This window comes from Carettochelys insculpta, chromosome 1, assembly GCF_033958435.1.
Source record: "Carettochelys insculpta isolate YL-2023 chromosome 1, ASM3395843v1, whole genome shotgun sequence".
In the NCBI taxonomy this organism is placed as follows: Eukaryota; Metazoa; Chordata; order Testudines; family Carettochelyidae; genus Carettochelys; species Carettochelys insculpta.
Window position 1 is genome coordinate 291,439,055 of NC_134137.1, and position 26,776 is coordinate 291,465,830.

General features: G+C 42.3%; 1 protein-coding gene across 1 annotated transcript in view; it reads right to left on the minus strand.

Moving 5' to 3' along the window:
• CFAP54 (cilia and flagella associated protein 54) overlaps window positions 1-26,776 on the minus strand; it is a 315,059-nt gene that overhangs the window by 238,464 nt on the left and 49,819 nt on the right. Inside the window, exons 10-18 of the mRNA XM_074983979.1 lie at window positions 26,480-26,572; window positions 25,073-25,185; window positions 24,794-24,965; window positions 24,078-24,163; window positions 14,301-14,435; window positions 11,993-12,140; window positions 10,951-11,018; window positions 3,449-3,577; window positions 2,491-2,635 (exon numbers count right to left, since the gene is read on the minus strand). Coding sequence (XP_074840080.1) covers window positions 2,491-2,635; window positions 3,449-3,577; window positions 10,951-11,018; window positions 11,993-12,140; window positions 14,301-14,435; window positions 24,078-24,163; window positions 24,794-24,965; window positions 25,073-25,185; window positions 26,480-26,572 — 1,089 coding nt within the window. The remainder of the gene's footprint in view (window positions 1-2,490; window positions 2,636-3,448; window positions 3,578-10,950; window positions 11,019-11,992; window positions 12,141-14,300; window positions 14,436-24,077; window positions 24,164-24,793; window positions 24,966-25,072; window positions 25,186-26,479; window positions 26,573-26,776) is intronic.

The following is a 26,776-nucleotide window of genomic DNA, read 5'->3' on the forward strand; positions in this document are numbered from 1 at the left end:
AACGATAGTAAAATGTTTTTTAAATACATTAGAAGCAGGAAGCCCGCTAAAAAAGCAGTGGAGCCCTTGGACGATAAAGATATAAAAGGAGCGATCAAGGAAGACAGTGCCATTGCGGAGCGATTAAATGATTTCTTTGCTTCAGCCTTCACGGCTGAGGATGTTACAGAGGTTCCTAAATCTGAGCCAGCCTTTTTAGGTGACAAATCTGAGGAACTCACTCAGATTGAAGTGACATTAGAGGAGGTTTTGGAATTAATTGATAAGCTGAATAGTAACAAGTCTCCAGGACCAGACGGCATTCACCCAAGGGTTCTGAAAGAACTCAAATGTGAAATTGCGGAGTTATTAACAGTGGTTTGTAACCTATCCTTTAAATCCACTTTGGTACCAAATGACTGGAAGACGGCCAATATAACACCAATATTTAAAAAAGGCTCTAGAGGAGATCCTGGCAATTATAGACCGATAAGTTTAACATCAGTACCAGGCAAATTAGTAGAAACACTAGTAAAGAGTAAAATTGCAAGGCACATAGAAGAGCACGAATTGTTGGGCAAAAGTCAGCATGGTTTCTGCAGAGGGAAGTCGTGTCTAACTAATCTATTAGAATTCTTTGAAGGGGTTAATAAACATGCGGACAAGGGGCACCCAGTGGACATAATATACCTAGATTTCCAGAAAGCCTTTGACACGGTCCCACACCAAAGGCTTTTATGTAAATTAGGTGGTCATGGGATAGGAGGAAAGGTCCTTTCATGGATCGGGAATTGGTTAAAAGACAGAAAACAAAGGGTGGGAATAAATGGTAAATTTTCACAATGGAGGAGGGTAACTAGTGGTGTTCCCCAGGGGTCAGTCCTGGGACCGATCCTGTTCAACTTGTTCATCAATGATCTAGAAAATGAGGTAAGCAGTGAGGTGGCAAAGTTTGCAGATGACACCAAGTTGTTCAGGACAGTCAAAACCAAAAGGGATTGTGAAGAACTACAAAAAGATCTCAGCAAACTGAGTGATTGGGCAGCAAAATGGCAAATGAAATTTAATGTGGGTAAGTGTAAGGTAATGCATGTTGGAAAAAATAACCCAAATTACACGTACTACATGATGGGGTCAAATTTAGCTACGACAGATCAGGAAAGGGATCTTGGAGTTATAGTGGATAGTTCTCTGAAGACATCCACGCAGTGTGCAGCGACAGTTAGTAAGGCAAATAGGATGTTAGGAATTATTAAAAAAGGGATCGATAATAAGACAAAAGATATCATACTTCCCCTATATAAAACTATGGTACGCCCACATCTTGAGTACTGCGTGCAGATGTGGTCTCCTCACCTCAAAAAAGATATATTGGCATTAGAAAAGGTTCAGAAAAGGGCAACTAAGATGATTAGGGGCTTGGAAAGGGTCCCATATGGGGAGAGGCTAGAGAGCCTGGGACTTTTCAGTTTGGAAAAGAGACGATTGAGGGGCGATATGATAGAGGTATATAAAATCATGAATGGTGTGGAGAAAGTGAATATAGAAAAATTATTTACCTTTTCCCATAATACAAGAACTAGGGGACACCAAATGAAATTGATGGGTAGTAGGTTCAAAACTAATAAAAGGAAATTTTTCTTCACACAGCGCACAGTCAACCTGTGGAACTCCTTGCCCGAGGAGGCTGTGAAGGCCAGGACTCTATTAGGGTTTAAAAAAGAGCTTGATAAATTTTTGCAGGTTAGGTCCATAAATGGCTATTAGCCAGGGATAAAGTATGGTGCCCTAGCCTTCAGTACAAGGGCAGGAGATGGAGGGCAGGAGATAAATCACTTGATCATTGTCTTCTGTTCTCCTTCTCTGGGGCACCTGGCATTGGCCACCGTCGGCAGATGGGATGCTGGGCTGGATGGACCTTTGGTCTGACCCAGTATGGCCATTCTTATGTTCTTATGTTCTTATGTAAGGTGGCTTTTAAACATTTTAAAAGGGCTCAAGAAGAGTGGTTCTTTGGAGCCTTCCGCTATGGAGCAGGTGAGCAGGTTGCTTGCTAACATTAAGTAGAGAAGGGTAAATTTGGGAGCATAGAAATTGAGACTACAAATAGTATAAAATAAATTTTTCAAACCCATTTTTCTCGAGAGAGAGTGCATTAGTACAGATGATCCAACAGTTTCATCCTTCCTTTCTTTTAATGACATCACAGCAAATTGCAATACAATTGAAATAATGTAACTCACTGTGTAGGAGCTAAATCCTGGAGTCCTTAATAAGGTTTAAATCCCACTGATATAAATGAGTGCAGACTGAAGATTACAGGATATGGTTTGATAAACAGATATTAATCCCAAGGTGTTTTTTGCAATTGCATATGAAATATAAACTGCCCCAAATTTGCTGCATTTCACAAACACCATCAAACTCTTATGACTTAAACAACATTACAAAAATATACTAATGAACAGATTAATCCAACAGTGAAAGTTATTTAGCTTTATTAAACCCTACCTCCTTTCATGTTAAGAAGTTTTACAGCAACTCTGTGTTGAGCCTGAATAAGCTCCAAATGTAAATCCATCACAAAATTGTTTCCTGGGCTTGGTTTATCATTGCCATATGCTGAAGACACATTCAGATTTTGGTCTTTTGAGTTCTTTTGATAAAAAGAAACCATTAATTAAGCAAATACTGATATAAACAAATCAGATTTTAATACATTTATTTTGAAATAACAAATAAGAAAATTACTAATTCAATATGTTGAGGAAGTTTCAGAAATTTGCCATAACAATATAGATCACAAATATTCAGAAATTAATTCACTTTACAACAGTCAAAAGCAAACTCAATAACAAAGGAAAATAAAAAGGAAAAATGCAGTGTTGGTTAACAGAGTGGCCTATTTAGAGTGTAAGTGAAGGTATCTACAAAACACACACACACACACACACACATAAATGCCTTGCAGTGAAAGATCCCAGTAGTTCACTTTATTTAGCTTAAGAAAGAGAAGGTTAATGGGTGACTTCATCGCAATTTATAGGTACCCATTGGACAACAAATATTTAATAATGGGCTCTTTAATCTGGCAGGGAAAGTACAATATGATCCAATGGCTGGGAACTAAAGATACATTCAGACTGGAAATAAGATGCACATTTTTAACTGTGAGGGTAATTAACCACTGGCACAATTTACCAAAGGTCATGATGGATTCCTCTTCTTTGATAATTTTTAAATCAAAAGGAGTGTTCTTCTGAAAGTCCTGCTCTAGGAATTATTTTGGGGAAATTCTGTGGCCTGTCCTATACAGGAAGTCAGACTTGATTATCACCATGGTTCCTTCTGACCTTGGAATCTATGACTCTGTGCTGTAATTTCTAAGTGTGAACACCAACTGGATTTCCAATTTCATCAAATCCCACTGTACCATCTACAAATGTCATTCTGATTTTTAATACATTACCTTTGTACAACAGTTGTCAAGGATAGATTTTCCATCAGGCAATATGGTCTTTAAGCGTGACATGTTCATTCCATCAATTGCTTTTTGAAGATTTTCATAAGCAAAATATAACTGCTCTGCAGGAGTTTTCTGAAATAAGTTCACATACAAAATAAACTGCAAGTAGCATTAACGCCTAAATTATATACTTTGGAAAGTGAAGTGCAATCATTTTGTTCTTGCTGTTAAGGTCCAATCATATTCTCTTTAGACAGACAATGTTCCCATTTGTTTCGCGTGATAATTTCAAAAATTTAAAGTTCAGCCATTTTTCAGTTAGTGATAAATATATATATATTTGCTTTCACATACACAGATAACTAAAACAAACATAGACAGATTCTCCTCAAACTTTCTAAAACAACCTTCAAAGCCACAAAAGCAAATTTCTCAGAATATATATGCAATAGAGGTAAAATATAAGCTACAAATAAAGCATTTCCAATCACCAGTTTTAGAACAGTCTATCAAAAATACTGTAAAAAATTAACATTTCAGAAGCAAGCATTCTAAGGTTAAGGGTGCTCCATGCACCTGTGCATTAATACCTGTATATAGGATCTGATTTTTAAAGGAATTTAGGCATTTATTAGGATTTTCAAAAGCACTTGCTTGCCTAAAGTCATTGATTTCAATGAGTGCTAAGCACATGGGTGCTTTTCAGAATGTTTTCTGCATGCTTAAATACCTTTTAAAATCTGGTCCATGGCCCTTAAATTACCTAATGACATTATATCTCAAATAATATAATATCATATAGCTGTTTGTCCTTTAATGCTTAGTGGTGGAACTTTAATGTTCTATTGACACAGCTTTTTTAACATGAAATTTCCTACATTTGTTTAAAAGAAAAAATGTCACAATTTGTAAATTTTTGCCTGGAAACCAATGCAATGCCTGGATGCACACAAAGGTACACTTTAACAAGGCAAAGAATTCAGTGAAGTTTTGTTTCACTCACACACATCTTACAAAACAACTGTCTTTGAGGGTCTCACTGAATGAAACAAGAGCCCTATAATGGACATCTTGCATACAAATGAAATGATAAGCAGTCATGTAGCACCTCAGAGACTAGCAAATTTATTAGGTCATGACCTTTTGAGGCTAAGATCCAGTTACCACCAGATAAAGATGATTCAGGTGCCACCCAGCGGATTAGCACAGTGTCCACATCCAGACCCAGTGGGCAGCATGTATTTCTGTTGCTTGTGCACATCTGCACATGCCTTGGTGCACATAATATTTATTCACCTCATGGATGGAAAAATTTAGCAGGAACACTGACCACAGCCCTGATTTTTCTGAGCATTCATGGCCCTTTACACAATTTTCATACCTTGATGAGAACCTCAAGCCAAAAAGTTTGCCCAAACCTGCCCTAGGAAATGGGAAAGATGAAAGGATTGTGGGACGTATAGGTACACTACACTTCTTGAAGAACAACAGTTTTTGTATGAATAATTATTATTTCTCCTTTAAGTCATTGCGCACTTGTACATTCCATTACAGGTAACTTATCAGCCCCTTTGAGGCTAGGGCCTTCAGGTAATCTGAACAGGGACTGTAATGCCAGTTGGCCAAAACTGGTATCGTTACAAGAGATTTGAGTGATGGCATAATGAACTAAAAAAGTATGTTTACTTGATCATACTGCTGCCTTGCAGGCACCAGCTATGGGAATACTGCTCAGAATGGTTATTGATCTACCCCTGGTGGAGTTAACTATTTTTCTCAGTGGGGGAGAAAATTAAGCAAGATTGCAGCTTAATGCAATCAGAAATCCAATATGAGATACACTGAGTTGACACTGATTGACCCTTAATTCTCTCAGCATAGACTGGGAGGAGTCCTGAAGTATCAACTGCAGTCAGACAGAATGCCAAATCTCCATAAGCATCCAAGGTATGAAGCTTTTCATCAGCATTAGAAGAATGGGGTTTCAGGAAGAAAAAAAAAAACACCACTGGCAAATTAACAGTTTGATTTATTTGGAAATCTGACACTAACTTAGTCATAAACTTAAGTGATGGCCTAAGGGAAATCTTATCTTTGTCTGTGAAAGGAGGATCATCTAAGAGAACATGAAGTTCTGAAACTCCAGAGCAGAATTAGTTTCCAACTAAATATGTGTTTTCATGAACAACAAGAGTAGAGAGATTGCAGCCATAGGCTTGAAGAGGGCCCCATAAGTTTGGTGAGGATACACTGAAATCTCAATACAGGTACAAAACCAGACTCCAGATGGTAAACACAAAGTAGACATTTCAAGAATTGGAAAATGAGATGATGAGAGAAAAAAGAAAACCCCTTTAATTTAAGAGATAACACAGAAACTAACTGGAAGGTCTGGCAATTTCACATTTTAACATTTTGTTCAGAACATGTGTAACTTGTATGTGATAGGGCAATAAATATTGAGATTGTGTCCAAATTGAAAATCTCTTCAATTTTGTTGCATACATCGCCCTAATATATTTTTTCTGATGATTATCAAGATGGTCTGAACCAATTGGGAGCACAATTTTTCCTAAAAATTCAACCAGAGATCATCCATGTGTAAGATGGAGAGACTGGAAGTTAGGATGTAGTGACTTGCCTTGGTTTTGGTACAGAAGAACCTCAACTGGTGGTAAAACTATTGGCAACTGGATGGAAAGCTGATGTAAGGCCTGGAAACAATAGCCATCAGTTTCCTGAGAACCCTTAGAATGAGAGGAACTGGAGGAAATGCCCATGGGAGATGACTGGGCCAAGGAAGAAGAAGGCATCTGTGATGAAACAGACTGTGGCTCATCTTGAGCAAATCTCATGCATTTGTTCAGGCTGGCTGCAAACCACTCTACTTATGGGTTCCCCAACTGGTGGAAGCTCTGCAGAAGAATGTCCTTCATGATTGACCAATCATATTGATGTACAATAATTCTCCTGATGGAATCTACAAGTGTGTTTCTCACTTCTGGAAGGTGAGAGGCCTACAGGGAAAATGGTGAATGCACAAATTCCACATGAGGGAAGCCTCCAAGCATAGTTGAGATGATCTTGCACCTCTTTATTTGTTAAGATAAAACATGGCAGAGTTGCTATCTGTACGAATTTGTATCACATTATTCTTGATGGTGAATATAAACATCTTGGTAGCCTAAAGAACAGCTCAGACCTCAAGCACATCCATGTGAAGCATGAATTTGTTTCTAGAATTGACTGAAATGGAATCCCAAAACTTTAATTGATGCATCTATTATCAAAGTTATATGCATTTTGGGGGACAAAAATGGAACTCGTTGGCACACATAATGGGGATCCAGCCACATAACTGAGATACTGAAGCATTTGCACAAGTACACAAACCCACAAGTCCAGAGAGTGATTGGACAGACAATATACCTAAAACAGGGGTTGATGACATGCAGCTCTGGAGCCACTTGCAGCTCCAAGCATTGCCACTGCTGACTCCTCTTGCGGCTCTGGAGGCTGCCGCCATTTGAACATTGCCCACTGTTAAAACTGAATTTAGTTTTTTTTGTTTAAGCAACGGCAGACTTCAGAGCCGCAAGTGGAGTCAGTGGTGGCACGGAGCTCCAAAACAGGAAGCTGGCAAAACAAGGAGTCCTGAAAGAGGAAGCCAGCAGGGCAGGGAGCCACCCACATGCTGTACACAGGGGAATTCTAAGGCTGCAGGAGAGTTGGGAAGAGGGGTGGCCAAGCCTGCCCTGTTAGAGCTGTGCTGAGAAGGAGGCGGCAAGGGGGAGTAGCAGGGGGAGGCAGAGGGAATAGGAGGGTGGATTTGGGGACTGAGGAGGGTAAAACCTGGAGATGGGGGTAACTTAATTTTCTAACTGGTACAAATCATTGTGTGTGGACTGTTCTTAAAATAGGGGCAACAGAAAGTGCAGTTTGATGTTATTTATTAAGGACTGTCTCGTATTCACATACCTTGCGGCTCTTGAAGTATTGATTTTGTAGCTGAACTTGAAATAAATGGCTCTTCTTGCTAGTTTGGTTGCAGACCTCTGATCTAAAAGATACAGACCTAGAGAGACTAAAATTGAAGTCTGTCTTACAGAGTTATGTACAGGCATGGTGGGACTATATAACACAAGAGCTGAAAGCTGGCATGCACTGTTGTATTAAAGTTGAACTTGAGGCTTCCAGAAAGGAAATCTACAAACTGATACCTTCCCTTAGATGTTAAATTATGGTGGTTGTGGCATAGAGATCTGCTCCAATGAAGGTCATGCAGTGTGGTGATTATTAAAGTGATATGTTCAAATTTACTTTCAGGCCCAGATGGTAGAACAGTTGTCTTATGACTAGGATGATGTTTGGTACCAGGTCACTTGATGCTCCACAAATGAGGTAATCATCCAAGCAAGGAAATGTCTGAATTTCCAAACAGCTCTAGTGGGCTATCATTATTACCATGCCCTTGGTGAAGACTCCTTTGGCCAATGACAGTCTGAAAGGAGGCACTGTGAACTGGTAACGGATGGTGCTACTATGAATCAAATGTACTTCCTGTGCCAATGATGTAACAACATGTGGAAGTATGCATCCTGTAAACAAAGGAGAGTATACCAATATCCCATCTCCAGGAAAACAATAATAGAAATCAGGATGAAAATCTTGAATTTGATTTTCTTGATGAAAAAGTTCAAGTTTCTTAGATTTAGAATGACGCAGAAGCCACCAATTTCTGGGGTGACAAGTAAATACTGTGAAGAGAGGTCTTTCTTCCTTCCTACCGTCCCAAAATATGTCCTTTATGTTGATCTGCCAACTTGTCAGCAAATTGAGAGATTGCAGAGAAATTAATAACAATTAATAATTATCAGAGAGATAGCTGTGTTAGTCTGTATCTTCAAAATCAACAAGAAGTCCCGTGGCACCCTATAGATTAACAGATATTTTGGAACATAAGCTTCATGAGCAAAGACCTGCTTCATCAGATTCATGAGTGGGGGCGGTTCCAGAGGAGGACCTTCTCTTAAACCCTCCCCTGAAACCCCTCCCGCCACTCATGCATCTGATGAAGTGGGTCTTTTCCCATGCAAGCTTATGCTCCAAAATATCTGTTAGTCTATAAGATGCCACAGGACTTCCTGTTGTTTTTGAACTAATATGTAATATTTTGACAGAAGAGTCTGATAATTAGATACTCATTAGAAGAATGGCAGTGGAATGCATTCTTTCTGCCATATAAATTCTTCCTCAGAAAGTCCTTATCCTTGGGAGTGGCCTTAGAGTGAGACTGATGGGACGTTTCATTAGCAGCTGTGACCACCAAAGTATCAGGACTGGTATGGGTAAAGAACAGGTCAAAAACTTGTGGACTTGGCATCATCCATCCACATACCAGCAGGTGACACAGAAACCAGAGTCTTTTGTCTCTAGTAAGGCTTCATTCTTAGATATCACAAGTCTTCCTGTGACAGGCGTGTGTAAAATATTCAAGAAAATGTGCAATTTCTTGCACATATTGTATCTGCACCTCAGAGCAGTGGAGACCCTTCTTATGAAGTCCTGAAAAAATGAAGTCCCCTGGTGGGACAGAAAGGAACACATAGACTCTGGAATGATTGCCTCATCCGGAGAAGATGAAGAAATATGGGGGGAAGAGAAATCTAATGCTTCATCCATTTATTCTCTTTCTGCCACAGGCTCCAGTTTGCCAAGCTAAAGGATGGCAGAAGGTTACTGATGAAAGTTTCCTACAGAAGAGTAGGAGACTTTCTCCTACAGTATGACTGTGGCGAAAGGTCTAGGGGTGCTTGGAGCAGTCCAAGATCAATAAGGTCATGGAGGGTACTGCATACACTGAGCCACCCACTCCAGGGAATCAATTGATGGGAATTCCCCATATGAAATACAGTCCTTACTTGTCGGTCCAGTTGTGGTAAAAGACCTGTAAAATGATCTAAACAATCTTGAAGGTGAGACAGACTGTGTCCCTTTCAAAACTGGAAGAAGACATGTAAGCATCTTCAGAACAGAGGGGAGCAGTTTTGATCTAAGTTCTAAGGGTTTGTCTACACTGTTATTTTCCCCCCAAAACAAAAAACTTTTCAATGAAAAAAAAACACCCAAAGCATTCACACAGACAAACAGGATAATTCGAGACAAGAGGGCTTTTCCCTCAAAATAATTACTCCAGGTCTGTGAATGACTTCTGCCAATCCCTCCTCTTTCGAGGTCAAAAATGAGTGTGTGCAAACAAAGCACAGCCACTTTCAACTTATGTGAGGGCTCCTTTTACATACTGTAGCTCTGAATTGGTTGTAAATGAGAACGCTCCATTTCTCAATGTTGTGGCTGTGTGAATGCAATTTTCCAGAATTTCTTATTTAGACATTAGAACACTGCAATAAGTAACACAGAAAAAACACTGCAGTGTAGGCACTGCCTAAATGGCCTTAGTATAAGAGACATGCTCGGAAAGAAAATGAGGATTGAAGCAGGCAGAAAGCTGACAAAGCAATTGGTGCTGGCATAACTAGTTGGAGAGATGATTCTAAAACAGATTATATAAAAAGTGTTATGTGGTGGAGCCAAAGCAGACTGAAATGACTGAAAAGAGGAAGAGGTGCCTACCATAGCTAAAGACACTGGTCTCAACAGCCATAAGGGAACTAGAGTCAGTGGTGTTGCCTCAGATTGACTGGTGTGTGTTTGTGTTTGTGAAGCCTTAAAGCAGAACCAGAAGACTTACCAGAACATTTTCTGACCAAAGGGCAAGATCTATGGGTCCAGCTCCAAGGCCAGAGCCCTGTTATTCAGAGAGTATTAGAAATTATCCAGCAAGACACTGGGCTTTCCACCACAGATCAGAGTGCTCTGCCCTTAACTGAAAACAGCATAGCAAGATACCTGTCTCTAGCACCCAGATACCCAGCCCCTCTAGGAGCTGAACCCTAGGTAGATCTGTCTTATGCTGCACAGAGATCTGTACAGTGTAAGCTGATGGAACTAGCCATATTTCTCAATGTAAAGACAGATATACGTAAAGCACACACCTACTGGGTGTGGTTCACTGTCCCACATAGGGGCACATCGACCACTTACAGAAAGAAGGAATGAGTCTCCTCTACAGACTTAGCTGTAGGTACGTTGAGAAGAATATCTGAGAAGCTGTTTTGCAAGTCTATTCCAAATGGTTAGGCCAGCTCTGACTGCAACACAGCAGAGAAAGTACAAAGAAAAAGAGTATTAAACATGGTATAAAGGAAGAATGAGGTATAGAACAAAGTGTCTTTCAGATCAGAGAAGACTGACTGTACAAGGTCAGTAAAAATAACTTCTCTCTCTAGGTTTACATGATGAACATTTGGAGTATCCACATTTTCTCTTCTCCACCATATCTGTGCAAAATGTTTGAAATTCATAAAATTAAATACTACATTTTATAGGGATATGCTCTGTGCTTTCTGAAAATATTATGCAAATAGCAAAGACTTATACACTACCTTGAGTATTTCAGGAATGTCACAGATAGGAGTTTGCAAAGAAAGTACTAATTCGCTTCTTTCACCTGCTATATAAGGAAAAAAATGAAAAATGAAAATGAACTGTACTGAACTTATAAGACTGATAACAATTAGCTAGTTCTGTTAATAAAAGAAGACCATGGAAATGGTAAAGTTTTCTAGAACTTGACTGTGAGAATTAACCATATCATTTTGATTATTGTACATTTTCAGTACTCTAAGTCTGGGGCTACACCAACCCATTCTCCTGGCAAGTGCATGATAATGAGCAGTCTTCCAATTGCAAATGGCTACTTATTAGCATAATTCCAGAGCTAATTAACATGGCTTAAAATACCTAGCCTAAAACAATAGCTAAATGTGCAGTTACATTAAGAAAGACTGATATATTTTATATATATATATATATATATATATATATGATAGTTTAAATACATGCTATTCTTCATATTAGCTAATGCTAATAAAAGTGTACGAACTGAAGGACTTATCTCTTAATTCATTGTTTTGTTTTATCATTTATACCTGTATATCCTTTCTTCAAAAGTAGTTTTTACCTATTCTCCAGTAGGTTCTTTAAGTGAAAAGCACTCAGCATCATCTCACAAACAGATATAGCTCCATCCATAAAAACACGGAGAAACTCCTCTGCCAACATAGCTCAGTTTCTGACTGGTCTTGCATATGGTCCGTGTTTTTAGGTGGTGACTCAGATTGTTTCTAGCTACCTTACCTCATAAAGACCTTAACTGCTTCTTCCAGGTATCCTGAATGGTCGTCTGCCACACTCACTAACACAAATTTGAAACATTTATATTTTATAGAATTTATTTAAAATAAAATCAAGCATGCTGCTATCCACAGCTAACGAAAACAAATCATATATTTGAAAACCTATCTGATTTCAATTCAGAAAATGGACAAAAAAACCAACATTGATTAGCAAATTATATATCATATTATACCATTGCTTCCATAACTATTTCTGCTAACACTCCCACTACCTTGTTGAACATTTTACCTGCTTTTGCAGATTTATTTGCACAGTCAGCTATGTTCTCCAATATTGCAGTCAGACGTAATGTGACTTCTGCAAGTACTACAACATTAGTTTCTCCTATGTTACCGCTGTGAACTACTTCATTTATTATGCAAAGTATGTGAACCCACTGGAAGAAAAATATATAAAACAAGTATCTTGAAGCAGTTCAAAAAAAGATAAAGGAATGTCAGAGGAATCATGGAAAAGTAGAAGTACTAAGTGTTGTACCTGGGAAAAACAAAGAAAGAAACTATGCAAAATAAATTAATGTTCCTTTGAGGACTATTAACACCTGTATTTAGCCTAACTCTTGTGCAGGTACATGGGGCTGGGAGAGATGCAAGGAATTTCCTCCTGTTTTGCACTCTTTTTTCACAAAGGCCAGGTATTCCATGTGTTTATGATAAACCTGTTGTGATTGCTTCCCAGAGGTTATCTGTGAACAGCAACACTACCAAGAATACCTATAGTGCCGTGATCCTGCCCCAGGCACCCTTTTCACCCCAAGTACATGAGGGCATGCAAGGAGATCTTTGGTTGGCAGCCACATGAGCAAGCTGTTGGAATGCAAGAAATCATCAATGTCAGGGAACACAAAATTAATATTTTTATAGTTTTTTTTATTTTGCTTTTTTTCTTTGAAGTTGTTTTATGTTTTTTCTGCATGGGCACATACTAAACTACATGGTGGTATGACAGGATGCCCAATACCGTAACAGATTTCATCAGGTGCATAGAACTTGGAAGCAGTTATTGTGAGGAAAACAGCTGTTGTTATCTTTTAGCCCAAAAAGTTTTGGAAGTAAGGTCACTTTCAAGTCATGCAGGTACTTCAAAGTGCCATGGCTACACAGCTTAGCAGTGCTTCGAAGTTATCAACTTCAAAGTTTGCCTGGCAAAAATTAGCCTAATGAAGTGCTGCATAAGCATCGCAGCCCCTCATTGCTATTCCCCACTCGGGCTGATTACCATTCCCCCTTTGAAGAAGGGGGCTAGTGTAGACAAGCCCGAAGATGAGAGAGCACAGGATCCAATGATGTTATGTCCTATTGCAATCCTTAGATTGCTGTATAAAAGGGATGAAGCAGCATAAAGGGATTCTAAAAGCCCCCATCCTCCTGGCCTGGGCACAGAAAACCAGTCATACAAAGCTGCCATACAAAGATCCCCTCACAAGCCCTTGTGTACTTGGGATGAGAAGGGTGCATGAGGCAGGTCACAGTGCTATAGATATGCTTGGTAGCATTGCTGTCCACGGGTTAGCCACATGAGGCTTTTACAACACCTACTAGTCCCCAGTAGCATGTACTGAGTTACAGCAGGAGGCTCTACAGCCTTTAGTGACATCCAAAATCAAGATGGCTCAAAGCCATCTCTGCCCCTCCTGCCCCTGCATCTTTTCCACAATCTCATTTCCCCTAAGCTACAAGTTCTCTGCTGCACCCAGAACACGATTCAAAAATACAATAAACCCACAGCTGCAAGTCTCAGAGTGTGGGCCACTGACTTTGACTTGTGCTATGGAGCTAAGAATAGGAGTGAAAACAACCCCGTTCAGGTGGGAACCAGAGCTCTGGAACCCAGTAAGAGGAGTTTGATGAGAATGTGAGCTCCAGCCCAATCAGAAACATCATACTTTGCTATTTTCAGCCTGAGTCAGCTGGCCCAGGATTAGAGACTATTTGCTGTGAGGCTGGTGTGATTCGGGTTCTTCTGCAGTGTAGACATGGGCTTTCTTCTGCAGAGGGACAGCACAAATTTCATAATCTTTGGGGGATTTCCTTGAACCATATGGCTATTCAAAAAAAAAAAAGAACATTCGTGCTAGAAGTATTCCCCTAACACTCCAACCACCTTCAGCAATCTGTTATTTTCACTTTCTCTAATTATCCCACAATAACAGACTGGACTTTACAGAGAAGCAGAACAGAAATATGTTACTAGCTTTGCCTCTTTTTTTTTAAGGCACTTTGTAGTGGGAGTAAAGGAAGGTTCTTTCCTGTTACCATAATGATACTACTAAAAATACAATGTGTTTACATGAGAAAAAATAGTGGAGAAATGAGAAATACTGTTATTAACATTAGGTTTTTTTACAAAGTTGTATCTGTTTGGAATTACATCCCTCGCAGAAAGGACACACAGCTCTCATTTGCTAATAATGAGAGCTAAGAATTTATTACCAGGAAAGTATACTTCTGTGATTTGAGACCTAAACTATAACTTTGATTAGTCATCATAGAACGCATTCATGTGAATGGAAATAAAATAAGGAAAAAAGGAGTACTTTGTAAGCTTTGAATTTGTAGATATATTTTAAGTAGGCACTTCCACTCATTTGGATCCGCTGAATTCCTACTTTACACTTCTGCCACAGAAACATTATTATATCTACAAGCATTTCTTTATCTGGTTGGACAGCCTGAAAAAAAGAGGTGCAGACAAATTAGTTTCTAGTAAATCAAGTAAGCCAATTTACATTTTGCCATAATTAGTGTTCTTATAAGGCAAGGGTGAGCAATAAAACAGAGGCAGTTTGCCAGGGCTAAACTTTGCCAGGCCACAGCTGCTGTACTTACCTGCCCCTCCAAAGGTATGGGCAATTGCAGCTCCTCTTGGCTGCAGATCGCTATTCCTGGCCACAGGGTCCTGCAGGAAGTGGCACCACTTCCCACAGTTTCCACTGGCCAGGAATGGCAATCTGTTTTATTTATTTAGGTAAAGATAGTGGTGGCAGCCCTGGGGAACCGGATCCAGCCTGCAGGCTGGTATTTGCCCACCCCTGTAATAATGGATGCCATCAACATTAAATATAGCCAATAGTTTTAAAGAAGAGTTAAAAGTATTCTCAGGTACAATGTCTGCCCCTACCCCCACCTGAAAATTTTGGGGGGTATAATCATTTTTAATACTATATTTTTTTTCTTGTTGAAAGATTCACGCAAAGAAAAGAAAGAGGCCTTCTGTCAACAAAACTGTACAGTGTCCCCACTACAAATGCATTCTGTTGAGAATCTTTTGACAGAACACAGCAAATTTCCTTGAAGAGTTCTGTCTTGACTGTATGAGGCATAGCACCTCTGTTGACAGATTCTGTAGACAAAAAAATAGTATAGATGCTCCAGGGGGCCCTCTGTCGACAGAGAGAGCTTCCTGTTCACCAGGCTGCCCTGTTTCCAGGGCTTCTGGTTGGCTGTTCTGTTGACAGACGGCTGGGCAGTCTGGCCACTCGTCAACGGGGGAGCCTGTATTAGGTATGGACGTGTTCTGTAGACAGAGGTTCTGTCTGGAAATATCTGTTAACAGTGACTTCTGTCAACAGAACTTTGTAGTGTAGACACAGCTATACAGAAACAGTAAAATTGAGTATACACAAAGGCTATGTCTAGATTACAGCAATTCAGAAGTTTTTGTCAGAAGATATCTTCCAACAAAAGTTCTGTCGACAGATCGTGGCCAAATCACCACGCAGATCTCAGGAGCAATCTGCTCTGTTGACAGAGAGCAGCTGGACACTCTCTCAACAAAATGGCTAACCAGAAGCACAGCAGACAGAGCTGCCCCATGTCCCAGAAGACCTGATTGTTGACAGAGGGCACCCCTACATGTCCAGACCAGCTTTCTGTCAACAGATCTTTGTCACCAGAGGTATTCTACCTCATGGGGAGTGACATAAGTCTGTCAACAAAAGAGGGGCATTCTGTCAATTTACTGTCAATAGAATGCTTTGCAAATCTGGATGTTCTCTGGGTTTTGTCGACAAAATGCTAGTTTTGTCGACAAAACTGTCTGGTGTAGACATGGGCAAAGTGCTGCAACAAGTAAACAAATTGGAATAATCTCGATTATTAGTTGTATTAACCTTAAGAGCTGCTTGAGCAAGACACATTAAGTTAAAAAAATGTAAGTGATTTTTAAGTCGAAAGTGTCAGTTCTTTTCCTCTTAGACCTACTAAAATATCAGCTCCCAGTTTCCCACAAATAATATGGTATATCATTATGACTTTAGGGAGACTAGGAAAAAAGGTGATTTACAAAATATGCAAGCAAACACATCTTAATTAGAAGTTATTTAAAAGCATATTATCTCCAAGTAAAAATGCATTTTGTCATCTTTAAATACATTATCTGACTGCACCCATGTTTATAAATGTTTTAAAAACAGTCCAAATTAACTGCTGTTTATAATGTGTTAGCATATAAATACAATAAGGTCTCAACATTTGCAAGTGTGACCTTTGCAAAATCAATTATTCGCAAATGCTGCTTTCCCGGGGCTCAGCGCGCTGGCAGCTGATGCTTCCCTGGGGCTCCGGAGCCCAGAGTGCCAGCAGCTGCCACTTCACTGGGGCTCGGGGGGGGGAGTGCCAGCAGCTGCTGGTTCCTCAGGGCTCCGGGGTCTGGAGCTCTGTCAGCCACTGCTTCCCTGGGACTCCAGGGCCCAGAACGCCATCAGCCACCACTTCTCCAGAGCCCTGGGTGGGGAGCACCGGTGGTCACCACTTCCTTGGGGCCCCTGTATTCATAAAAATCAACATTTGCGAGGGTTCTGAACACAGAACCCTCGCGAATGTTGCAATCTTACTGTAAAATATGGCTATGTCTTCACTGCCGTATAAAGAGAAGTTACTCACCTGTGTAGTAACGATGATTCTTCGAGATGTGTCCCCGTGGGTGCTCCACAGTAGGTGTCAGGCTCGCCCCGGAGCCGCAGCTCGGAAAATCTTCAGCAGTCTCCGTTGGGTCGCGCATGCGCCGATGCGCGTCGGCTCTTCGCGCGCTTACAGTCACGTGCGCGATCCGGTCCCCGCCAGTTCCTGATCAACCGCTCCGGATGCCCCTGAAAAACACATGAACAGAGCTCCAAAGTGGGGAGGAACGGGTGGGTAGTGGAGCACCCACGGGGACACATCTCGAAGAACCATCGTTACTACACAGGTGAGTAACTTCTCTTTCTTCTTCGAGTGGTCCCCGTGGGTGCTCCACAGTAGGTGACTACCCAGCAGTAACCCCCCCCCAAAAAAGGAGGTGGGTACCCGATTTATGCGCAGCTTGCCCGTGAAAGGACTGCTGTTGACAGGCGTGTATCCTCATCAAGCATCCTGTGCATGGCGTAGTGCTTGGCGAAGGTGTCATAGGATGACCACGTCGCCACTCTGCAGATATCTCTCAGCGCGATGCCTTTGAAGAAGGCTGTTGACGCCGCCATTGCCCTAGTAGAGTGGGCTCTTGGCGGAACTGGCAGAGGAGTCTTGCAAATCTCGTAACACAGTCTTATGCAAGACACAATGTGATTTGAAATCCTCTGTGAAGATAGCGCTTCTCCTTTTGACCTGGATGCAATGGACACCAGGAGTCTGTCCATTTTCCGGAAAGGTTTAGTTCTATCGATGTAGAAGGCCAGTGCCCTTCTTACATCAAGTAAGTGCAACCATGCCTCTTCATTTGAGTTGTGAGGCTTAGGATAGAACGAGGGCAGCACTATTGGCTCATTGATATGAAAGTCTGAAGAGACCTTCGGAACGAAGGCTGGGTGTAATCGTAAGACCACCGCTTCTTTTGAGAAGATTGTGCAGGGTGGTGTCGACATTATGGCCGCGAGTTCGCTCACTCTGCGAGCTGATGTGATTGCCAGGAGGAAAGTCATTTTAATAGTAAGTAGTCGAAGGGGGACCGTAGCCAATGGTTCAAAGGGCGGTCCCGAGAGGGTGTGTAGAACTAGGTCTACACTCCATGACGGCGGTATTGGTTTCCGAGGGGGGTACAGATTCACCAACCCCTTTAGGAAACGCGAGACAACAGGATGGGCAAATGTGGTTGATCCATCCTCTTCATGCTGAAACGCTGATATAGCCGCCAGATGCACCTTTATAGAGGATAGCGAAAGTCCGTTTTGTTTGAGTTGTAGCAAATAATCCAGAATCGTAGGTATGGTGGCGTCCTGGGGTATTAGTTGCCTGGAGGAACACCATTCGGAAAAACGCAACCATTTGTGCTGATAAGTCTTTCTGGTGGAAGTTCTCCGACTACATTCAAGGACTTGTTGTACTCCCTCTGAGCATGTAGTCTCTAAGGCGCTTAGCCATGGATTAGTCATGCTTGTAGCCGAAGTCTCTTCGGGTGCGGGTGCAGTATTGACCCCCGAGCCTGAGTGAGAATGTCCGGAACTCTTGGTAGGGGAAATGGCCGATATTGAGCCATGCACAAGAGCAATGGGAACCACTGTTGCCGGTCCCAGGTTGGGACTATGAGTATCATGCGTGCTTTCTCCCTTCTGGCCTTCTCCAAGACCTTGTGTATAAGTGTCGTGGGAGGGAACGCTTAAAGTAGAGGGCCCTTCCATGGGATCATGAAGGCGTCCCCCAAAGACTCCTGTCCCATGCCCACTCTGGAGCAGTACTGGGGACATTTCTTGTTTTCTCGGGTGGCAAACAAGTCGATTTGGGGAAAACCCCATCTGCGGAACACCTGGTGAAGTAGGTCTGAACGGATCTGCCACTCGTGAGTGGGGGCAAAGTGTCTGCTGAGTTGGTCCGCCTTGATGTTGTGGACCCCCGGTAGGTATGAAGCCTTTATGATGATATTGTTGGCGATGCACCAGTTCCAGAGTCGGACTGCCTCCGCACAAAGCGTACGAGACCTGGCTCCCCCGTCGGTTTATATAAAACATGGTGGTGGTGTTGTCAGTATTCACGCTGACTATTTTTCCGCGCAGATAATTGTGAAAATGCCTGCACGCATTGAACACTGCCCTGAGCTCTAATATGTTTATGTGCAGTGTCTTCTCTGCGGGGGACCATAATCCTTGAGTGGTTTTGTTGTCCATGTGAGCCCCCCATCCCATATGGGAGGCATCTGTTGTAATGAACACAGTAATTTGTGGTTGGCGGAAGGGCACCCTGTTAGGAGATTCTTGGGGTTTCCCCACCATGTTAGCGAGCTTCGTGCTTCTGTTGTAAGTGACACCCTCTTGTGGACAGTGTGGATTGAGGGTTTGTATATGGTTGCCGACCAATGCTGCAATCCTCGCATATGCAGCCTGGCGTTTTGCACCACAGACGTGGTGGTTGCCATATGCCCCAACAGTAGTAAGCATGTGAGAACTGGAACAGTGGAGCTGTACGTTAGTAGTTGTACGAGAGATTCGATGGCACGAAAACGAGCCTCGGGTAAATACACCCTTGACGTGACCGAGTCTATCCGAGCCCCTATAAACTCTATATTTTGCGTGGGGTCGGTCTTTGACTTTGAGAAATTGATGATGAGGCCCAGTGAGGTAAATGTTTTTGTGGTGATGTGTATCATCCGTAATACCTCCGCCCGGGAAGTTCCCTTTAGCAGGCAATCGTCCAGGTACGGGAAAATGAAAACTCCCTGTCTGTGCAAGTATGCTGACACCACCACTAAGGTCTTGGTGAAGACTCTGGGTGCTGAAGAGAGACCGAATGGGAGGACTCTGTACTGGAAATGATCTGTGCCCACAAGGAACCGGAGGAAACGCCTGTGGGCTGGATGAATTGCGATATGAAAATAGGCATCCTGTAAGTCGAGGGCTGCAAACCAATCGCCATGGTCTAGTGCCGTGATTATTGAAGCCATCGTAGTCATTTTGAAGCACTGTTTGCGTAGGTACTGGTTCAGTGCGCATAGATCCAAAATGGGTCTCCACCCTCCTGTCCTCTTTTCTGTCAGGAAATACCTGGAGTAGAACCCTTTGCCTTGAAATTGTTCCGGTACTCTCTCCACCGCCCCTATGAATAGGAGGTGGTCCACCTCCCGCCTTAATTCCGGTAGGTGAGAGGGGTCTCTGAGAAGGGGTGCGGTGGGAGGATTTGGTGGAGGTAAAGACTGGAAGGGGATCGTGTATCTCGTGTTTACAATCTCCAATACCCACTTGTCCGACGTGATGCTTTTCCATTGTGGGTAAAATGGCTTGAGTCGGTGATGGAACATGTACTGAGATTGGCACTGAGGTACGGTCTTGGCTTCGCGGCCCTCGACATACCCGTCAAACTTGCTGTCTTGCACTCTGCCCTGCGGAGGCGTTGCCCTGCTGAGGCCGGCGCCTAGGGCCCTTATAATGTGTTTGCTGATGACGTCCCTGATCATACCCCCGTTGAAACTGGGTACGTTGCTGCTGGTAACCATAACGGCGTTGCTGAGGATAAAATTTCTTCCTTCTGAACGGTGGGGTATATATCCCCAAAGTCCGAAGTGTCACTCTGGAATCTTTGCTCGAGTGTAGGACTGAGTCGGTCGATTCAGCAAACAATTTTATTTTGTTGAAGGGGAGGTCTGCAATTTTGACCTGTAACTCCTTTGGAATGCCGGATGTGTGAAGCCATGACTCTCTCCGCATTACCACTGCAGTGGCCACGGCGCGGGCCGCTGTGTCCGCCACATCCAGTGCAATCTGCACGCCCGCTTGAGAAGCCACATAGCCCCCTTGCACAATTGCCTTAAGAATTGGCCTTTTATCCTCCGGAAGGAAGCCCACAAGGGCAGTAAGCTTGGAATAGTTGTCGAAATTGTGATTCAACAAATGAGCGGCATAGTTGGCCATGCGGAGCAACAGAGTAGAGGAGGAGTAGGCTTTTCTACCCAGAAGATCCAGCTTCTTTATGTCCTTGTCCAATCCCCCAGATTTGTACTGGGACAATTTGGACCTGTGTTGGGATGATTCAACCACTAGCGAGTTTGGCTGTGGATGACTAAATAGAAATTCCATACCTTTCGCAGGGACGAAGTACTTTTTGTCCGCTCTTTTGTTGGTAGGAGGAGCGGATGCTGGAGTCTGCCATATATTAGTGGCTGCCTCCATGATTGCATCGTCCAGAGGAATAGCAATTTTAGAAGAAGATGGAGGCCTGAGGTTTTTAAGGAGTCTGTGGTGTTTCTCCTGCACCTCCGCCACTTGAATATCTTGGGATTGAGCTACTCGTTTGAACAGCTCCCGGAACTGTTTCAGGTCATCTGGGGGAGAAATGTCTCCAGGGACCACGGCCTCGTCTGGCGAGGATGAGGAGGCATCACTATGGTATCTCTCCTCCAATTCCTCTGGATCCTGGTTGTATTGATGTGATTGCCTTTGTGGAATTTCGAGGTGGGGTTTAATGCCTTTAGACCCAGCCTCTGATTGGGGAACTCGTGGTGTTCCCCCAGGTGGAAGCAGAACACTGTGGCGTTGAGGGGTGGTCGACGGGGATCCATAGTGAGACGTCAACCTCCGATGCTGATGCCCCGCATAATGATGGCGGTCGTAGCAACAGGGACAGGGGCCCGGCGATGGAGACCTGGACCATGACCCAAGGATGTAAGGGTGGTGCCTGGAATGTCGAGACCTCCGAGATGATACCAACGTACGAGGAGAGCCTCTGTGAGACGACTCGTAGGGATCTCTGCTAGATGATGGAGAAAAGCGTGCAGACCCCTGGGATGGACTCCGAAGAAAAGGAGAAGGACATCTGTGGCAGGCTGAAGGTGTTGCTGCCCGTCGAATCTCCGGTGGTGATCGTGGTGACAGAGGCAGCGCAATTACCTCAGGAGAGGGGCTGCGGTGCCTGGTCTTCATTTTAGCCTTTACCCTCTCGGGTGGTCTTGTCGGTGAACTTGGTACCGGAGCAGGTGTCATGCTGATTTCCACTGCTCCCAGTGCTGTTGTTGCCGGTGTCGTTGTCGCCGGTGCCGTCGTCACCGGTGCCATCGTCCTCGGTGCCATCGATCCCGGTGCCATCGTCCTCGGTGCCGATGTCCTCGGTGCCATCGATCCCGGTGCCGATGTCCTCGGCGCCGTCGATCCCGGTGCCTCTGGGGAAGTCTCGATCGGTGCCGCAGTAGCCGGTGCCGGACTGACTAGTGCCCGCACGGCTCTCGGTGCCGTCTCCCCGGTAGCTGCAGGGCCTTGAGTGGTTGCATGTGCCGCGGCTTTACCAGTGGAGGAAGCCAGCGTGCGCGGGCCCTTTGTTACATTCGTTCCGCTCCCAACAGTAAGGGGCAGGGATCGAGTAGGTGAGGCTCTTCTTTTCTTCTGCGCAGAGGAGGTCAAAGAGGCAGCCTTCCTCTTGTGCGGTCCTGAAGAGCCCTCCACATGCATTGCCTCCGATGAGACAAGCTGAAGTGCTTTGTCAACTAACAGCATCTTCAGCCTCATTTCTCTATCTTTTCTAGTTCTATTAGTCAACTTGAACAATGGGAGCACTTCTGGGGAACGTGCGTCTCCCCAGGGCACCTTATGCATCTGCTATGGCCATCTGAAGCAGGCATGGCCTCCCGGCAAGATTCACACTTCTTAAAGCCGGGGGATGGCATTGTTAAAACTTAACTCTGAGTCCTTAGGTGCTAATAGCACACTTAACAGTCTGTTAGGTGATGTTAATAACCGTTGGCCTTTGAAAGCCGACAAACAAAAGCAGCGGGCCCGCCCAGAGGCGGCTGCTGAGGTTTTAAGATAGTCTTTAACTTTTAACAACTTTTAACAGAGTAACTAACTATAATAACTATAGAACTGCTAACTATGAACTGTTAAAAACTATTAACACGAGAAAAAAATAAGATTTATCTGTCTCAGGTGTTGGAGCCGGTGAGGATTCCGTCTGCAGCCGTTAGCGGTTGAGAAGGAACTGGCGGGGACCGGATCGTGCACGTGACCGTAAGCGCGCGAAGAGCCGACGCGCATCGGCACATGTGCGACCCGACGGAGACTGCTGAAGATTTTCCGAGCTGCGGCGCCGGGGCGAGCCCGACACCCACTGTGGAGCACCCACGGGGACCACTCGAAGAAGAAACTAAAGATATCTATACCGGAGACGCTTCTCTCAAGTTAGCCTAGCTTGAATGAGAGCAGCCTTGTGAGAAATAATACTTGAACTGCAATGGCAGTGTTGTACTCACTTGTGAGAGACATTAAGACTGGTAGGAGGGTACCCCAGGTGTCTTTGCACTAGAGTAAGCTCAACCAGTCTATGAATTATTTCCTAGAGAATTGTGTGAGAGCTTGTCTGTCTGGTCTGGGCACACACAGAGAATTGTGAGAAGGCACTGAAAATCTTGCAGCACTCAAGTGGTTCTAACCTGCTCCCACATTACAAAGTGGTTCTTCAAACAACAGACAAGTTCTGCTAACTAGAGTTTTAGCTTAGATCCCCTGGGTGACACATTCCACCATATTTGAGTGCACACGCTTCTCTGAGCGCAACATAGAAAAAGGAATTTTATTTCCTTCCTTGATTATGAACAGTTAGCCTGGTCATTTTTGACAATGGTTTTAATAATTTTATAAAACTAGTTCAACTACACAGAATCGTAGAATACTAGAACTGGAAGAGACCTCAAGAAGTCATCAAGTGCAGTTCCCTGCCCTCATGGCAGGACCAAGCATCATCAATATCATCCCTGTTAGATATTTATCCAATCTATTCTTAAATATCTACAATGATGGAGATTCTACAACCACCCTAGAGAGTCTACAACCACTTTAATCATAATAAAAATACATTGAAACAAAATAAATTGCAATCAATCACATTTCTTATGGATTAATCAATTTCATTTTTGTTGTAATTTATAAAGCTTGTCAACCATGCATAACTTCCTCTAACCTTGAATTACACTACTGTCAGGAATCAGAGCCTGAGCAGAGCCAGTTTGCAGAAAACCTAATAAGTGTAGCTGGTCTATATATAGTAGGCTGCCTGATTGGCTGTGCCTTCTGATTGGTTGAAGGATTCTCAGAAGCCCAGCTACAGTTCAGAGACTCCTCAAACCATTTTCTCATAGCTCTATTGGCCTCTGCTACTGCTTTTGTTGCCTCCAAGTAACCCTGTTCTGATACATGGTTCTGATTCCTGACCTCTACCTCCAACTCTGACCCTTGGTTCTGGCAGCTGGCCTTTTACTCCAACCCTAACCCTGGGCTCCAATTCCTGGCTATCCCAATTCCTGTTCTAACTGCTACACACAACTTCAGCTCTGATCATTGGGCTTCACTCCTGCTCACATCTCAGTCATTTGACAGACACAATAGCAAGTAATGCATAAACAAGAAATGTGCATAATTCCTTTATACCTGCACTGACGTACATACACAGGAAAACAATGTGGTTGCCAAAGTAACAAGATCATCAGAAGGGTCTCCAGACTTTAGGGATCCTTCTGTAGTCACAATTGATAAAGGAGAAAAGAGCAACATCAAGATATTATTTCTCACATAATTTTCATAAAAACACGATGATTTCAATGCAGCTACTCCTATTTGCACTAGCTGCAAAATAGCTCAGGAAATAGTAAATATGAAAGGAACGCACATTCCCCATTTCTGTGAAGAACGCACATTACCATTTTGGTAAGTGGAAATGTTTTCAAGGTGCATTTAATTTTGTGGATAACAAAATACAAATTTAAATTACAGCTCACTTTAACAAGTTCTTTGTGTTTAAATGAAAAGAACTCTCAGATATATGAACCATAAGAAAGGACAAAATAAAGTCATACATGTCTGGTCTATCCAGGGCTCATTTTTTTCCTGAAAAGAACTGTCTGAATATATCGGTTAGATTGTATCCCATTAACTGGAAATGGCATTAAGTCAAGTTTTGGCAAGTCAAGTAAGTAACACATAGTTCAGTAGGTCATAATTTCTCAGTTGCTTGCTAACGTAAAAGAGAGTGTTAGGATATACTGTATTTTAAAGAACTTCTCCATAACAAATAACAGAACTTCTTGCTGAAAAAATATTTGAAATGTCATTATTTCAACATATAGCCATAACTGTCTGCAACAAACCTTGATGTGCAACTGTTCTTCTTGCAGAGCTACGAGATAACGTGGCTTCTTTGGGAGTATTTTCCTGGACAGAGAAACCATGTTTAGACTTTCTTGTAGACACTAGAGGCTGCATTGCAATCATAAGCCTGAGTTCCATTTCTGCTTTCTTCCATATTGGATCTTCTTGATTCTAATAGTTTAAGCAGAAACAGGTAATGTAAATTTGCCTTGCTAAATTATGAACATAAGCCTGTTTAAATACCTTTATATATATATCGCATAGTAAATCTGGATTACCTGAAGAAAATTAACCATCAGTCCAAAAGCAGAATCAAATACATCCCACTCTTCATAGCTGAAAGCTAACTTTACAAACTTTATAGCAGCTTCTCCAGAAACACCATTTTTCCCTATAACAATGGCAAAAAATACTATTCTTTAAAAAAAAAACATTGTTAGCACCTATATAATAAGAAGGTAAAATTTCACACAAGAATTCTGCAGGTATTGAACAATTTTGAGGGATCTCTCAATAATGTCACAAAATATACTTTTTGTTTTATATTACTGGAATGTTTCAGTGTTTATAAAACTGGACTGCCATGCCTGCACTAAATGTTACATTCAAAAAGGGCATGTTACTGTTGACATTAATGAGTCTCCTACCTAACTGTGGAAATAACATCAAAATGCGTATGCACATATTCAACCATAATCCCCACATATTCCCCTCCCTCCAAGTATTACTTTTAGGCATGTGAAAAACTTGTAAAAAGGTGGCTGAAGAGTTTTCACTGCCGTATCTTCAAATATACGTACACACACCGAGAAGCCCAGTCTAGCTACCCTCTTAAGTGAATCTGTACAAGAGTAAGACAGAATCAGGAATTTCATGCTCCTTTCTACTATAGGAAAGAATTGGCCCTGGTTAGTACATTCAGCAGTGTTCCATAATCCCAAGAGAGTGTTCTAGTGAGTGAGCTCTAAAGTGTGTTGCTTTCATTGAAGGTGCTGGAAAGAAGGTAGATTAATGAGTGGCAGCATGTGTCTTTCTGAAGGACCAATAAGGACTGCTTCAAAGCCATGTAATCTTGTTCTGCGCAGAAATGATGACTAAAGGACCCTTTGATCCGCCACATCCACCCCTCTCTCTTCCCTAACTATATCTCAAACTTACAACATTAGAAGCAGGACTTTAATGTATGTAAACCCTTGAAGATCTGGATCAACTGTACTATGTATGTCCAAAGTATTAGCATTTTATTATTATGTCCTATGCAGTTATAGCTTGCTATTTTAGAAAAGCCTCTAATAGTTTTGGAATGAAAATGGAAAAAATATTTAATTAGTTCTGATTGCCTGATAGAAGATAGGATCTAGTAAACTCTAGAGACATAGAACTGCCACATGAGTTCGGCCTGCTAAGAGACTGCATCAATGTTTCTCCTAATCTTTTCTGTCCCTGTGCAGATGCTTTCCATCTGTGTGCAGAATAAATTTTTATGTGCACCAAGCCATGTGTGAAAGTGAACCACCAACAAATGATACAAAACCTAGCTATGGGGGCTGTGCTAAGAAGCTGGGCAGCAGTTAAATTTCTCCCAGGAAGTTGCAGCTTACAGGGAATACAGGGTCTGCATGCTGAGAATTTATGTAACTGGGTTCAAAATGCTTTGAAAACAGAATATAATTTACCCAATTTACCTGTTAATATTAGCTGCATAAGTGTTGAGGATGCATTTATTACACCAAAAGACTCAGTATAACTTCCCTGTGTACCAGCAAAGCTGCCACCACCTTTAACAAAAGTAACTTGTTAGATCACAATACATTTTATTTGATGTTATATTTTACTGAGTCATTAGCAGAACTGTTAAGAAAATAGAACATCAGTTGTGCAGGAAATTTTGAAATAAAAAAGATCATCATAATGAAAACTTGCAATTTCAAAATTCATATGGAATAAAGAGAGTCTAAAATTTTTGCTTTGAAAAATCAAAA